Below are 15,015 nucleotides of genomic sequence, written 5' to 3'. Positions count from 1 at the left end.
ATTCACAATGAATTATTTAAAAGTATTAAAGATTCACCTTCGATGAGCCTCCTCTATTAGTCAATATCTGATAAAATCATATTTTGTAATTTATATTTTCTAAAACTTTTAAAGTAAATCTCATGCTGAAGAATGAAATCTCACTCCTAAAGCTTGAAAATTAAGTCACTCTTTTTTAAGACTGGCCCAATTTTCACTATTATTTAGAGAAATTTCACTCCAAAAAGAATTTAGAGAATAATATTATTTTATAATTTACGTTTAATTTTTTTAGATTTCTATGATTTGACTAGACATTTTATAAATATGTTTTACTTTCACGTAATACAATATTTATAATATTTATCTATAAGTACTCTACTAAAATAATAAAAATCTGTATGTAATTAAATATTCGAAATATTTACCTTTAATCACTATGTTACGCCTTTTTTCCTATCTATTCTTTTTGGTCATCATTTTTCTTATTTTTTTTTTACATCCTTCACACTTAATCTGTCCACACTTTCTTCCGATATAAAAACGCTGTAACTACTTCTAAATACGCTTCTACCTTTGCTAAAGACGCTTCTGCCCTCTCGCATGTCTTTCTCCCCATCCACTAACAACCAAATCCCTAGTTGTTTTTGCGAACTCATCAAATTTTTCCTATACTCTCTTTTCTCTCTCCTCAAAATGTTTTACTAACCTCTCCATTTCTCCTTTCATCCAGTTCCCTCTTTCCATCATTTTATTCTCCAGTGCTCTAATTTTCTCTTCCTATTTACATTATGTCTTTAATTTTTGATTCCCTCTATGAATGTTTTCGTCTCCTCTTTTAATGCCTCTAACTCTATATTTAATTGCTTACTTGTTTCTCTCACCTCGTCACATGTCTCGTTACCCTCGCTTATCATCCCCTATAAATAATACTTTCTTCGTGCTATCCTTAACTTCTGTCGTTAATTTCCTCTGTTTACGGTTGATCGTCTTACCTATACCCGGTTTCCGATTTGGATCTCCCGCATTCTTTGCCGCCATAACTTTACTCTCCAGTCTACCTCTATATATACGCCACAACTCGCCTTCTATCCTGCTTTCAATTTCTCCTTTACTTGCTCAACTTCTCCTATCTCCAAAATTTATTATCCTGCTATCGCTAGCTCGTCTACTTTCTAAAATTTTCGCTATTCGCATAAAAATCGCACAGCTCAAGCATACGCACTCTTAACACGCCATCTAACTAAGTAGATGGCTTCTCCATATTTGAAATATATATATATATACGTAGATATTTTATATCTTAAATTTTTTTTATACAACGTATAAAGTCTTTATGTATTTGATTATTTGCAGCCGAGGAATTACAATGCCTTGCCAGTTGGAACGATGGTCGAAATAAATATCTCGTGGGAACTTTGAAAGAAAGGAGCGCACTGAATGACGCAAAAACCTACAGGTGTGAAATATGTTTATATTTCAATTCTGTGTAACGTATTATCCAAAGTCTGTGACAGCAATTGTTTTTGTTGCGATTTTGTCGCGGGATACTTATACTGCGCGCATCAAGTAGTTTATTTACATGTCCAATGCACCTTACACATCAGATTATGTATTGCGATTTTAGTCACATTTCATGGCATGGTGTTTATGACATAAAAAGACTTGATAAGGTGAAAAAATGGTTAACCACACTCATTTGTCATAGACATTATTATAGCTTTCTGCTCCCTCCATGAAACGTATATGTATATAAATATATATGATGGAGACATAATGACTAACCAACAAGAAAAATCGGAAGATTTCTTTGAAATATTCAAGATTGTTATCGAATGCTTTTATTTGATAGGTGTTTCCTGTACGAAGAAAAGTCTCATCATCAGGGAAAAATGATTTATTTACTTGCACAGTCCGGCGACCCGACTTGCAACGGTCTAACCACAGTTTCCGAAGGTTCACCTACCATAAAACTTATTAAAGGTAATTGTACAAACGAAATCGAAAGGTTTTTCAGGATAAATCAAAATAATTATACCTTTTTTTATATTTTCGCATTATTTCTTGTGTTAACAGTTGACAAAGAGCACAATAGATGCAAATATCCTGCTTGGGTAACTCAACATCATGACTGGCACTCTCTCAATGGTACAAAAAGCTATCATTTTACAAACAAGAACGCGACGCTGAGAGTAAAAATGCAAGCACAGAATACTGATGGCGAAATCGTCCATGAGGAAAAAATCGTTTGTCACAATTTGGAGAAGCTATATCCGAATGACAACATGCAAGGGAATAAAGTGAAACTGGTTGCTCATGTCACCAGCGGCTGGTGAGTAATTTCTAAATTCTCTTGAGATTTTTAACATACATCACAGTTGTTTGAATCTTATTTATGGTTGCAGCGATATTGGTTACGTTTGCATGATATTTCACAAAAGAGACAGTCATATCATTGAGATACAGCAGTCAGGTGAGAAAAACTTTGGGCGTACAGCATTTAAAATCAGCATTACATAATATACATATGTAAAAAAAGTTTTTTTTTTTCTTTTATTGCAGATCAAAAAGCAATTATGCCAGAGGAAGCGTGCTCAATATCGGATCCCTCCACGAGGCCGTATACAACCTTAATAAGTAAGTGCTAATCTATGCTACGTCATCGCTTATAAATATTGATATATTTGTGCGCTTCATTATGATATTGTGGATTAGTGGGCGAGCAGCAAAACGTATGCAAATTATGTCTCTTTTTTTACAGCCACATTCTTGCATCAGAGAAGATGTCCTAATTCAGGACAGTATGAGATTCTGAATTTTGCTTCATCGGATGCATTGTCAGCTGCACCGACTCGGCAGCGGCGTAGCGAGCTGTCGAGGACGACCAAGAGGCGAACTTGGCAGGAAAACGAAAACGAGGAATGCAGAAGTACGGATATTCAAATTGGCTGCACCCTGTCCGATCAAGCCGAAATAATAATCGGCAGCACGTGCGAACATGAAAAGATTGGTAAATATGAATGAACATTTACTACTTGTTATAATTTATATGAAGAGAAAAAAACATATAAAAAGTAAAAAAAAAGACTAAAGACTCGATATATTTTGACAGCCTATTCTTGTCACGGCAGCTGGGAAGAGAAAGGAATGTGGTATACGATAGCGTCACAACGGAATTCGGAAATTTCAGGCAGTACAGGACAAACGTTTTGTTTTTCTATGCTTCTCAAAAATGCCAAAGACAAAGGCAGTAGACAGAAGCAAGAAAAAGAATTATGGCTTTCAAGGCCATCGCGTACTTGTCAAAGAGAAGTTAATGATGAATGGACCTATAGACTGTCCAATCAAGGTAATTACAAATATATGATATTTTGCGATTAAAATTAATCGAAAAATTGCAAAGATTTTTACGAGTAAATATTGAGTTGGAGGGAACCAACACCGATGATCTTGACAACATGTTTTAATCATCTCTCGTTGTTCATTAAAAAGTAGTTAGTAACAAAAGTTTGAAAAGAAATTTCTTACTTTTGCCACATACAATATTAAGAATTGCTCTATACTTTTCTCTGTTTACCTAATGACTTTTAATGCGAAGCGAGGTCCATCTCACCTTTCCTCCTGCCTAGCAGCACAAAACTTTCCACGCAAAGCGTGATCCCACTCGCCCTCCCCCTTCCCAGCCTATGGATGTGCGATTTTCCAAGCGCGAAGTAAGATTTACCTGCATAAAAACGCATGCCTAAGCAGGAAGCAAAGGTGAGATGGTGGAACTCGCTTCACGTGAAAAGTCATGCACCTCTAGACAGAAGGAAGGTGAGGTGAACCTCGCTTTACGTGGAAAATCATTATGTATATCTATAAGTAAGAGGTGTAAGGTAGTATTTGTATATACTAGAAATAGAAGACAATATTTTTTGAACTTCTTTTATTAATAAATTTTTAACGAACAACGAGCAATAGCTAAAACCTGTTGGAGATTATGACCTTGTCAAGGTCTAGGTCATCGGCGGTGGCTCCCTCAATCTCAATATTTATCGTAATATTTGAAATATTCAGGGAATATCTTACTATTTTTCAACAATTTATTTGTTGAAAAATAGATAATTACGATAATTGATCGCTATAGTTTCAAGATATATTATATTACATTAAGTTGGGTTTAAATGCATGATATGAATATTCAACATTTGCATTTTGTTTCAGGAGTGTGCGAAGTCTTAATGAAGACTCCAAACGCAGCGTCTGCTTCGTCGTTGTCCCAGCTTTTGTTTATTTTACATATAGCAGCTTACACCGCTATTAATACGCTATGCGTATTACTTTCGAGATGATCTGCAGCTATTATGTAAGACTGTCTAAGTACTATAATTTCCAGCACGAATTCTCAGGTATTGCGTGTTTCTGGAAGTGTATATAGCTCAAAAAATTTGTAAGCTATTGACCGATCGATGAGCTGTCGTAAATAGTGGAAAATGTGCAGCTAAATAGCTATTACCGACAATATTAATTTCCGTTTCGTTGGAACAGACTAATTACTTAAACCGGTGATTAAGAGTGTTCCCAATTGGGAATGAAACGATTTAAACATAAATTATTTTTTATACATACAATACTTAGTTAGAAAAGTGTTCCTTAGCTTGAAAGAAAATAATTGCTTGGCACAAGTTTCCTTTCAGTTGCCATCATGTTGTTGTCATCAAGTCAATAGTAATTTCGTTTAGGTCCAACCTTATGTGGACAATGGTTTGCCTGCACAGTAGTTGAAATACTGTCACATACTTATTGTCATAAAAGTTGCCACAATCTATTTGAAACCGTTTTCGTAAAATATTTAATCTACATTTCCATCAATTGAATGGACGAATAGTTTGAAAAATAGTTTGATTCTCTGTGCCATCTGGATTTCCAATAATCTATTATGCGATCGGTTTGTAAGAGGTCAACTGTTGCCTGAATGTTGCCATGAATTTGCTCATAACCGTTGGTAGCGATAAAAAATCGGTAATCCAATAAGGCAAAATTAAGGAAATCACTTTCCTTAATATTGAAAGCAACTTAAAACAGTTTCAAGCAAATTGATATTTGACAACAACCTGTGGGAAACTTGCTATCTGGATTATTGTAATTTACTGACTAGTATTCTAAATGAGTGACCAAACTCTAGATTACTAGTGTTTTCGATATAACGTTTGTTAGCTATATACTGCCTGAATTGTTGATTAATTACAATAGTTCTCAATGGATAATCATATGGATAATTTTTGATTGTTCATATGTTTTTCGCTTAATTTTTTATGAAAGAGAACCGAGATGATATATTCAGGACTAGGCAAAGACACATTGTAGATTATATTTTAAATACAAAAAATATTCTGTGGAAACTATGTATTTCAGATATAAAATACTGTTGAAAAGTATGGTTAAAGAGATACAAAAAATATTCTTGAAAAATTTGCTTTAGGATTAAGGTAAATATTTCGTATCTCAAACATTTTTACACTATACGTGTATTTGTAGTATTCCAAATATGTGTTGGAAACAACTGAGAATATCAGCTTATACAAGACTCGGCAGAGAATTTTATCATTACACATCGATTCTCTCGAGAATCGTGGTAACTGAAATGATCTCTATAATTTTCAGTAGGGATACACCGGATATCTGGAAAATATCCGGTATCCGATATTATCCGGTATTTTTTTTACTACCCGATCAGATAGCCGGATATTAATATCCAGTAATACATACATATTCGAAAGTTTGCGTCATCATTAATACAGAATTTTCTTCTCTTTCAATGGAACTTCTCGTACAATTCATTTTTTCTGTTTTTCTTTGGGAAGATAAAGAAATTTATCTTAAATTTATATTACCGCTATTTTTACCTTGCTTTTTTTGGAAGCCTTGTTCTTGATATTCAATCGGATATCCGAAAAGAATGTGACATCCGATCGTATCTGGTAATTTTACGATCTGGTGCATCCCTAATTCTTGACCTACCTCTGGATCAGACCTGTTTCCAGAAAAAAAAGAATACAAACATTTAAATCTCCATGTCAATTTCTTCGCTCATATGTCAATATTCTCTTCTATTGTACATGCTATATTTTCATTATTATCTTGTGATCATAAGATATTTAGTGAATACATTTTTGTTGGAGATAAGGCCTAAGCATTCTTAACGTGCAACAGTAGGTTTCTATGTAATTGTACAAAGATTTCATCCTTTACAGTTGAGTTCTTTGTATTTTACGTCATACATGTATTTGGAATACTATCTAGTCCTGATATAATACTTCTGAAATGACAAAGGCGTAATTTACGAGACAGTCTCGAATCACGACCACTTCAGAGTATTTATACTATAACTCGAAAACTCATGTACATTATTAAATACCATTGCGCTACTGTAAATACGACCAGGGTATAAGTAATCGAGATTTCAATTGGATTATTTTCGAATAAAGATTGGTATATTGCTATGTAATTACAGTTCGACAGATTGAACTCATACTTGGATCTAACGTAATATATAGCACATAGGTTCTATCTTTTAGCTAGTATATGCAATTGTACATAATATAATTGAGATATTGTATAAAGACTGTTTCTAAAAGAGTATAACAAATATACCGCTCACGATATTGCATTTTGTCACTGAAAGCGCATAGATATTGCATTTTCAAAGATATTCTTGAGATCGGCCTCGCAATAGGAGATCCGCGAAAATACGACACACTCGTACGTTACTACTGCTATTCAAGTTTGTGAACCAAAACAAATTCAAAGTAAAAGATCAGCAGATTGATAAAAAATATCTTATAATAATTTCTAAAATTAGTGACTATGAAATTAATTAAAGAGAAAACTATATGGAAACATTTAAAACTTTTAATAATAAAATTTAAATTTTAAGTTTTCAATAATAAAATTTAAACTTTAAGCTTTTCAACTTTGTCAAAAGAATAATTTTGTTGAAAGGTGTCTTGCTATAATCTTTTAAAATTATGTAAAACAAGGGAGAGATAATTTATCTTGACATCTTCTTAAAAAATTATAAGCTTTCGGCTCTAAAATTAAATGTTTCATTAAGATTAATAATCTTAATGCATATTTTGAAAAATTGTGTGGAGACAAGAAGTACTGTTATATTCAACCTATTGAATAAAATTGTACATTAATTAACATCGTTAGTCTTCAATCAGTACATCAAAGATTTCCAATGGGCCTAACGCAAAGGTAGGCGAGTGTGGTACATTTGCGGATGCATTAAGACTTGTACTAGTTGCGCGAGAATAGTGCTTTTGCATTTCCAGCATAGAGTTAGTGGATGTCGGAATAGATCGATCACGCATCTCGCTCCTCCCGATCGATGATACATACAGTTGGTACATGTATGCATCGAAAACGGATGTGCGCGTAAACTGATAGACACGTTTCGATCTATACAATGTGCTGAATATGTATATATAACAATGAGGATATTTCCTCTGAACAATTCCGGGTGATACATTTTTTCGATAATCCGATATGCGTGCGATCTCTAGATCGCGAGATCTGTGCGCGCTGTACAAATACACTGGTTGGAACTTGGAACTTGTGTACTTCGCTTTTTTTTTTCTACATTTTCGTGAATTAAGATAGCGTAATTAACGCTAGAAGATATTTACGAGCTGGCGCGGCTGTAAATTATACCGTTAATCGGTTGACTCCGAGTAACATTCACCATCGTATCTCTACACATTCCGTATAATGTAATTTAATATACAGATTTTGATGGTACAGAAACTTTATCACGGGCGCGCGTTTTATTTAATGTTTCAAAACATTTATTTTAGCAGCAATTAGACATTATTAACATACCACATAAACTTTTATTCTCAACACTTCGGAAGGATAACATAGCTAATGATAGATATTAAATTTTCAACATTTAAAGGTTTAAACTAGTCCGTTTGGATAATATTCGGTTAATAATTGTCATCAGTCTCCAACGAATTTTAGAACTAACGATTAACTTTCCAGAAGCATAGACAGCAAAAGTATTTAAAGAGCATCGATTAGAACGCATTCCTAGACGCGTACGTTCACGAAATTTATAACAGTTCGGCTACCAAGTAGAGATAATAGCGAGATGAAGCCTATATGATATCACGAACAGGGAAGGGAAAATATGATCCATCACACGAACCTCAATAGTTTTATATTTTTCTCAAATAACACACTGAAATATGTACACATAAAAGTTTTATTGATTATAAATGTGTATGTATGCATACAGAGAGAGAGAGAGAGAGAGAGACATACTTGCATACGTTATGCCACGTGCTCATATAATTAAGGATTAAAATCGATAGGAAGGAGCAGCGTGTAGAGGAACATGTATCTATGTAGTACTACATTTTAGTACTACATTTTACAATTAGTCGGATCTACATCCATTAACTCTGTGATATCACATCTAGGCGCAAATGTGACTGCCAAAAGAAAAAAGAAGAGAGAGAGAGAAAGCGAAAAGAAATGAACGAAGCTGAGCTCTAAAGGCATTTTTTTATTGTATATATTATATATTTTCTAAATAATGGACTGTTCCGGAATTCAGGAAATTTGTTGACGAGCGGAAGTGTATGGATTCGAATTATTAAACATTTGAGCATTTAAATAACGAAGACATGCAGATTCTTATTTTTATACAGATAGGACGACCTATCGCGATACCCTATCCTCCTACGCGCCCGCGCGCCCACACACACACACACACACACACACACACACACGAAACTCACGAATTAAGCGAGAACGTATACATATGGATACATATGGAATATATTTTACATAAGTTTTGTAATTACCGCATCATAGATAAGTATATTATTAGCGTTTATCTCCGAAAGCAGGATGCAAATCTCGACTTTAGACGCCTAGTTCATTACCGTCACCATTACTTTTATTACCGATATTATCAACGTATTAGAAGTAACTTCGTTATATTGTACAATTATCATTTTACACGCTACTTTGAGACGAGAATCTGATTAGTAGCAACGTAGTGCAGGCCTTGTTACTTTATCGTGATCGAATGCGAAACAGAAACGACAACCGATGCCTTATACTGTATTTCTAATGCCTTATGCGGATCACAAAAGTATGAAACGGTTGGTTACTTTCCATCCCAGAGCGTCTCCGTGCACAATTGTCAAAATTCGGCTGCTACATGTGCGTATATTAACAAATGTAAATTGTCACCTCTATACGGCGTGAACACGCTGATGAGTCCCCCATGTAGTCGCATATACGGCTATATTGAATTCCGGAAACAGATATTACAGATGTAACTTTAATTCTTCTAAAATAAGCTGTTACTTATAAGACATGAAAACGAGCAACTGCATGGTGATCGCGCGAAAGATGAATACATGAAAGAGAGAGAGAGAGAGAGGGGAGGGGGGAGGGGAGATATGAGTCGACAAAGACGATAACTCACAACTTTTGTACATCCACATACGCACACGTATATTTTGTTTATTGCTGTGATGAATTACATTATAAATATTAGCGTGTAAGGCGGTTTAAATGCGGCTTTTCTTGCCATTCTAATATAATTGCAAGCATTAGTCACACTCCCCGTTCGGATGTAAGCCTCTTAAAAACCGTACGGATATGGAACGACGACCTATTTATCCTTGATGTATTTAATTGTACGATATTTACACGATAGCATTCTTTGTAAAGCGCCTTGGATAAACGACTCGTCCAGAAGGCGACTCGCCGCAACGACAATTTCGTACAGGAAAAAAGGAAAGAGAGAGAGAGAGAGAGAGAGAGAGAGAGAGAGAGAGAGAGCGAGAAAGAAAGAGAAGATACCCGATTTATTTTGCTACGCGCGTGCGGAATTATGCGAGAACAAAACTATGCCGAGATATGTTTATCCTCGCGCGAAACTGACACGGTACTTACTCAACGATGCTAATATAACAGGGAGACTTTTCTTAATAAATAAAAAGATTATTGCCAACATCTGTGTCAACAAAGCCTTTGCCGCCTTCATTTCTTTCATGCTTCCAACTTTAACTTGTGTAATTGATAGAGTTGCACATTGATAATCGTATCGTGAAATCATTTCTTATCAAATGCAATTTTTATAATTAGACAATCACAAAACGCTTCAGATATATTAAATAATTTACATTAAAGATAGTTATAATAGTTAATGAGATTATTCGGATCATATTTGAATGTGTTTTAAACGACAAAAGGGTTTATACGTTATCTCGTATCGGTGTAAACTAACTGACAAGGAAATGTTTCCAACTCAAAAATTCACAAAATTATAAAATATATGGAAAATGTTCTGATATGTAATATACTTTTTTTTGTTGCCCAAATTTAACACAAAGGGATAATGAACTTTTAAAAATTCGTCTCTGTTTTGTTTTTATTATTATTGTATTATTTTTTTTTTTATTTGCCAACAAAAAATTTTATATAGATAACTTATTTCTAAGTTCGGGAATCCTTCCTTTTAATTTAAAACGTGGAAATTTCAAAGAAACAAGTTCACACGCGTTTACGTATCTGCGATATGAACAATTTGCTAAGAATGCGCTAAAGAAATGCGGATACGAATAAATTAGAGTTAGAGGTAACTTACAACGAAAAAACGTGGAACGCAAGTATAATGAAAATTTAACTGTAGCAGTATATAAAAAAAAGTATATGCGCATTTTAATGGTGGCTAATTTTTGCATAGGCAGATTTATTCAGCAAAAGAAATAGTAATTCACTCAGCTGATCTCGGCACATAACGCCGATTCGCGTGACTGTAGCAAATTTATTTTCCTCGCTCATGCAAGATTCCGGATGATTTAAAGTCCGCTATTTAAGCGACTATCTAATAATATCGGCTAGTGTTAATTCCAACAAATTAAACTTTCTTTAAGATAAATTGTTAGCAGAGATATATTTCCATAATTAATTGATTTACAACCAGGTTGAGAAAAAATCAGTTTCACTAATTTTTCATTGATTAATCTTGCGTGCTAAGTTTACATTACGATTGTTTTTATCTCTTTATCTATTTAAGCCTAATCGTGCGTGATTATGTTTTTTTTATCTACACGATCATAAGTTCTTGGACATTTACAAAAATAAAGTGAAACATATTTTACTATTCCAACCTAAATAATAATAGTTTTAATTCTTCTTCAAAAATATTCTCATCGAAAGTCTTCCTATTTCAACCAAGTAATTGCAACTTTAATTCTCTTTCAAAAAATATTCTGCTTCCGGATTTGATGAATCATTTGTTATTGTTTCCAATCCTTTGTTTACTTCAGGCAATTGTAAATATAGCGATTTTATTGCATTGGCTTTTGATAATCATTTTGCATCAGACAAACTTTTAAGCGACTATTTTAAAGTTTTTATTAAAATTTTCCATCGTTTTATTGAAGACGAGAAAAAAATTGAATAATCTCTGCATAGTACCAAAAAAAGTAATCATTTCTGATATCATATTCCAAAATACTATTTTTATTCCTTTAAATTTGCCAGCCATATTGGCACCGTTGTCATATCTTTGTTCTCTAGCATCATGAATATCCTATCAGCTTCTTTATTTAAAATTTCAGTCGCTAAACCTTCTTCTGTTATAGATATTTTGTTAAAAAAAGATTATTGTTGTTAATAAAAAATAAAAAAATATAAAATTTGCATTTTAGTTTATTTTTAAGAATATTCGGGAATTTATGAATGATAATGTATAGTATAATATAATGGCTTGCATAATAAATGAAAAGTATAGTTTTTCATAGACAAATTCGATATTATTTCAATTGCCAAAATATCTGTAACAAGAATAACTTTAAAAAGTCCATTATATCTATATTTCACTTAAGAAGAAAAAGCTACATCCATAATTGAACATCGCTGGGGCGAAAGATTCAGAAAAGTGAACAGCATATGATTCTTTTTGCCCTCTCCGAGACTTCGTTCAATCGTAGAAGTGGATTAATACCTTCGGGAGTTAAATCCCGTCGTGATAGAACCATGATCGACTTACCGAGCGTATTTCGTCCAATGGCATTTTTGTACAACATTACTGATATTTGTAGGTGTCTTTATATTTATAAAAAAAAGATTATACAAAATCAGGTGTTGCCACAGACCTGGGAAATCGGAAAGATCAGGAAAATTGAAACTGAAAGTTGTCATGGAAACTGGGAAAAGTCAGGGGAAATGTAAAAAAGTATCCCAACTTTACATTCGCTAAATGTCTGATGGCGAGTTATCCGCTCATTGATCGCTAGTAACTCGCCTATCAGCAGACATTTAGCGAATGTGCACAAAGTCGGTATATTTGACACGTGAATTCGAACTGGATTCAAAGTATTATACCAATTATTCATATTTTGTCATTGGAGTCTTTTTATTTCTTCATATTTAAATATTGACTTCTTAGTAGATTCCGGGTTTAATTTCCCGACTCCATTCGAGAGACTACAGTACCATGCGTGTCAATTTTTAGCTTTTTAGCCCTCTTCGGGGAGCAAGGGCTCGCTTATATTTTTGCATTTGGTAGTAGTTTACGTTCTTACTCCTGAGTTCGTCAACACTCGTGAAGATTAACGCCGAACGGCGAAAAATCGCAAACATGGGGCGCATAGATGGGATCGAATCCGGATTCACACAGATCACGAGTCAATCGCACTGAACGGTGAGCCACTCGGCGCCCCACAACTACAGAAACACCTATACTAGTAACAAGGTACTTTGTCATATTTTAATTATTACCAAGTTTATGTAAATACAAACGTAGTTAATAATTTGATAAATACGCGTGTTGTTTTTACAGAATAACGAGCTGAAAGCGAAAGTGAAGCGTTTACAGATGGCTATACGTACGTACAAGCGCAACAGAATGCGACGTATGCAAACAGAGACTGATAAATAGGAGACATCAGGCATGCCGAACGATGCCGGAAATGTTGGAATTTTGTGAACACGAACAGCGGCGTAATCGATGTAAGTATTGTATACGCCAATATCTCTGAACGGGAGCATGCAATGTTCGGGATTTGAAAATAAAAGGGAAGAAATATGCAAGAAGAATTTTGTTTCATTTCGTTGATTGCTGTAGTTCCATCTTACTATCATTATTATTAATTATTTTATAAATTACATCTTATGTAATAGTAATTAATGACATAATTTCATATAGAGGACGAGATAAGAATAACGGAATTGGAAAAGAAGAAATGGAGCACGAGGGACGTGTGTGTGTGTGTGTGTCGAACTAGATGAAAGGCTACAAAGGAACTCGAGAAGCAAATAGAAGAATACGAAAAATTGTTGAAATTCCAAAAAATTCATGATTTGCGAGAACATTCCATGTACTGACATTGATTACTATAAATGTAAATATGTCTAACGATGCGAGAAAAAGGAAGAAGGAGAAGGTAGACTAACAAGCTTCCCGACGATGCAAAGCAATAGGTTACGATACGAGTCAAAGTAAGTAAAAAAAATCATTAAAGCGACTCGGCGACGAACGAGAAGGAACTTTTAATCATTTATTTCGCGCTACTTCGATGTCGTCATGATTTTTCGCTTGGATTGCAAATATTTCAAATGGGAAATCACATCTCTCGATCCTACGTAATTATCGTTAAAGTCGTAAAGATAATTTCCGGCGCGATTTAAAGCGCTGCATCGGCAGCGAATTATGCGACCGATGCGACCGAGGCGACCGCGGCGTTTCTCTCGCCTGTGCAGGCCTCTCGGCGAGACGCGAACGACGGCGGTCGTTCGGTCGTTCCTCGAGAGACGTGAAGACGAGCCTCGTAGCTCCTACCCGGTGACGCGGGAATCCTTATCGGGCCCTGAGTAAAAGCATCGATAAACATGCGCCGAGCCGAGCCGAGCCGAGCCAAGCCGAGCCGAGCGGAGCTGCACTTGGCCGGTGGTTGGTACCCCCTCGCGGTGGCTGGTTGATCACCCGCGATAGGGCGTAGGGCCACGCGCACTGGCGCGCACTGGCGCGCACTGGCGCGCACTGGCCTAGTCGAACTCGAAGGCGAAGGCAGGCACCACGTGCTGCCGCTACCGTAGATACGCTACGTATAATCGATAGTGCACTGCGCTCTCTGTGCCACTGGCGGTCAATCAACCCTCGCGCGCGTTCGGGGCCGGCCGGATGTGATGCGCTCCGACTCCCGACGCAACGTAAGGTGCGACCTGTCGAAGAAACGCGGTCATCGCCCGATCATCCGTCCGGACGAGATGACGGACGTACGCCTCCGCTCGCACACCTCCTCCTCGCATCGGCTCGCCCGTAAGCCCGTAAGTTCGTTTCTTCCGGATGACATCGGGAGCGCACCGGAAACGCACCGGGAACATACCGCGGGGACTGCGCGCTTGCTGATCCACTCTTCCGAGTATCCGTCCGAGACTGTTGAATCTATATTCCCTTTGCTCCTTTATTTCTTTTTCTTTGTCTTTTATCTCGCGTTCAGAGTTATGTCGGTTTACGGTACGGTTCGTTAAACTCTCTCTCGCGCCCGCCTCGCGGAAGAATCCCAGCCGTTTTCGACGTAGTGAAACGTAGGAGCGGCCTTTGCCTCGCTGCAATTTGCAGATTAACGTGACTGCAATCATCTTTAAATTATCTTGACTCAAAGTGAATTTTCCGTCGACGCAAGGACCATTTGGTGAAATACAAGTGGTGAGGATTACTTATTTTGGAGCGTATCTTTTAAAAGGTATCTTCGTAAAACGGAGATTTTCCTCGAATGAGATTTTCCATGAAATTGCCATTAAAATGTTATATTCATTAAAAAAATCAATTTGTCAAAGTATTATTTCAGTTTTTCATTGAATTCAGTTGCAAGTTCGACAGTAATTGGCGCGCAGTTCGTATTTATTACTGAAGGTCATATTTAAAATTTACATAGAAATATTATTAGGTATCGATATCTAGCCTCGACCGTGTTTGGCGCTTTCTTACTTATTTCATTTATTCATTATAGATTCTCA

At 35.7% G+C, this 15,015-nt stretch overlaps 1 protein-coding gene across 3 annotated transcripts in view; it reads left to right on the top strand.

Annotated features, from left to right (window-relative positions):
- LOC108753612 overlaps positions 1-5,315 on the top strand; it is a 21,900-nt gene extending 16,585 nt beyond the window's left edge. For all 3 annotated transcript variants that reach the window (XM_018495366.1, XM_018495363.1, XM_018495365.1), the window contains exons 6-13: positions 1,336-1,438; positions 1,832-1,962; positions 2,056-2,311; positions 2,385-2,452; positions 2,542-2,616; positions 2,741-2,989; positions 3,092-3,328; positions 4,186-5,315. In XM_018495366.1, coding sequence (XP_018350868.1) covers positions 1,336-1,438; positions 1,832-1,962; positions 2,056-2,311; positions 2,385-2,452; positions 2,542-2,616; positions 2,741-2,989; positions 3,092-3,328; positions 4,186-4,313 — 1,247 coding nt within the window. In that variant the 3' untranslated portion in view covers positions 4,314-5,315. The remainder of the gene's footprint in view (positions 1-1,335; positions 1,439-1,831; positions 1,963-2,055; positions 2,312-2,384; positions 2,453-2,541; positions 2,617-2,740; positions 2,990-3,091; positions 3,329-4,185) is intronic.
- Positions 5,316-15,015: the final 9,700 nt, after the last annotated feature.

This window comes from Trachymyrmex septentrionalis, unplaced genomic scaffold (genome assembly GCF_001594115.1).
Source record: "Trachymyrmex septentrionalis isolate Tsep2-gDNA-1 unplaced genomic scaffold, Tsep1.0 scaffold7, whole genome shotgun sequence".
NCBI classification, from domain to species: domain Eukaryota; kingdom Metazoa; phylum Arthropoda; class Insecta; order Hymenoptera; family Formicidae; genus Trachymyrmex; species Trachymyrmex septentrionalis.
The sequence above is the reverse complement of the archived record's forward strand: the minus strand, read 5'-3'. Positions and strand labels throughout refer to the sequence as shown.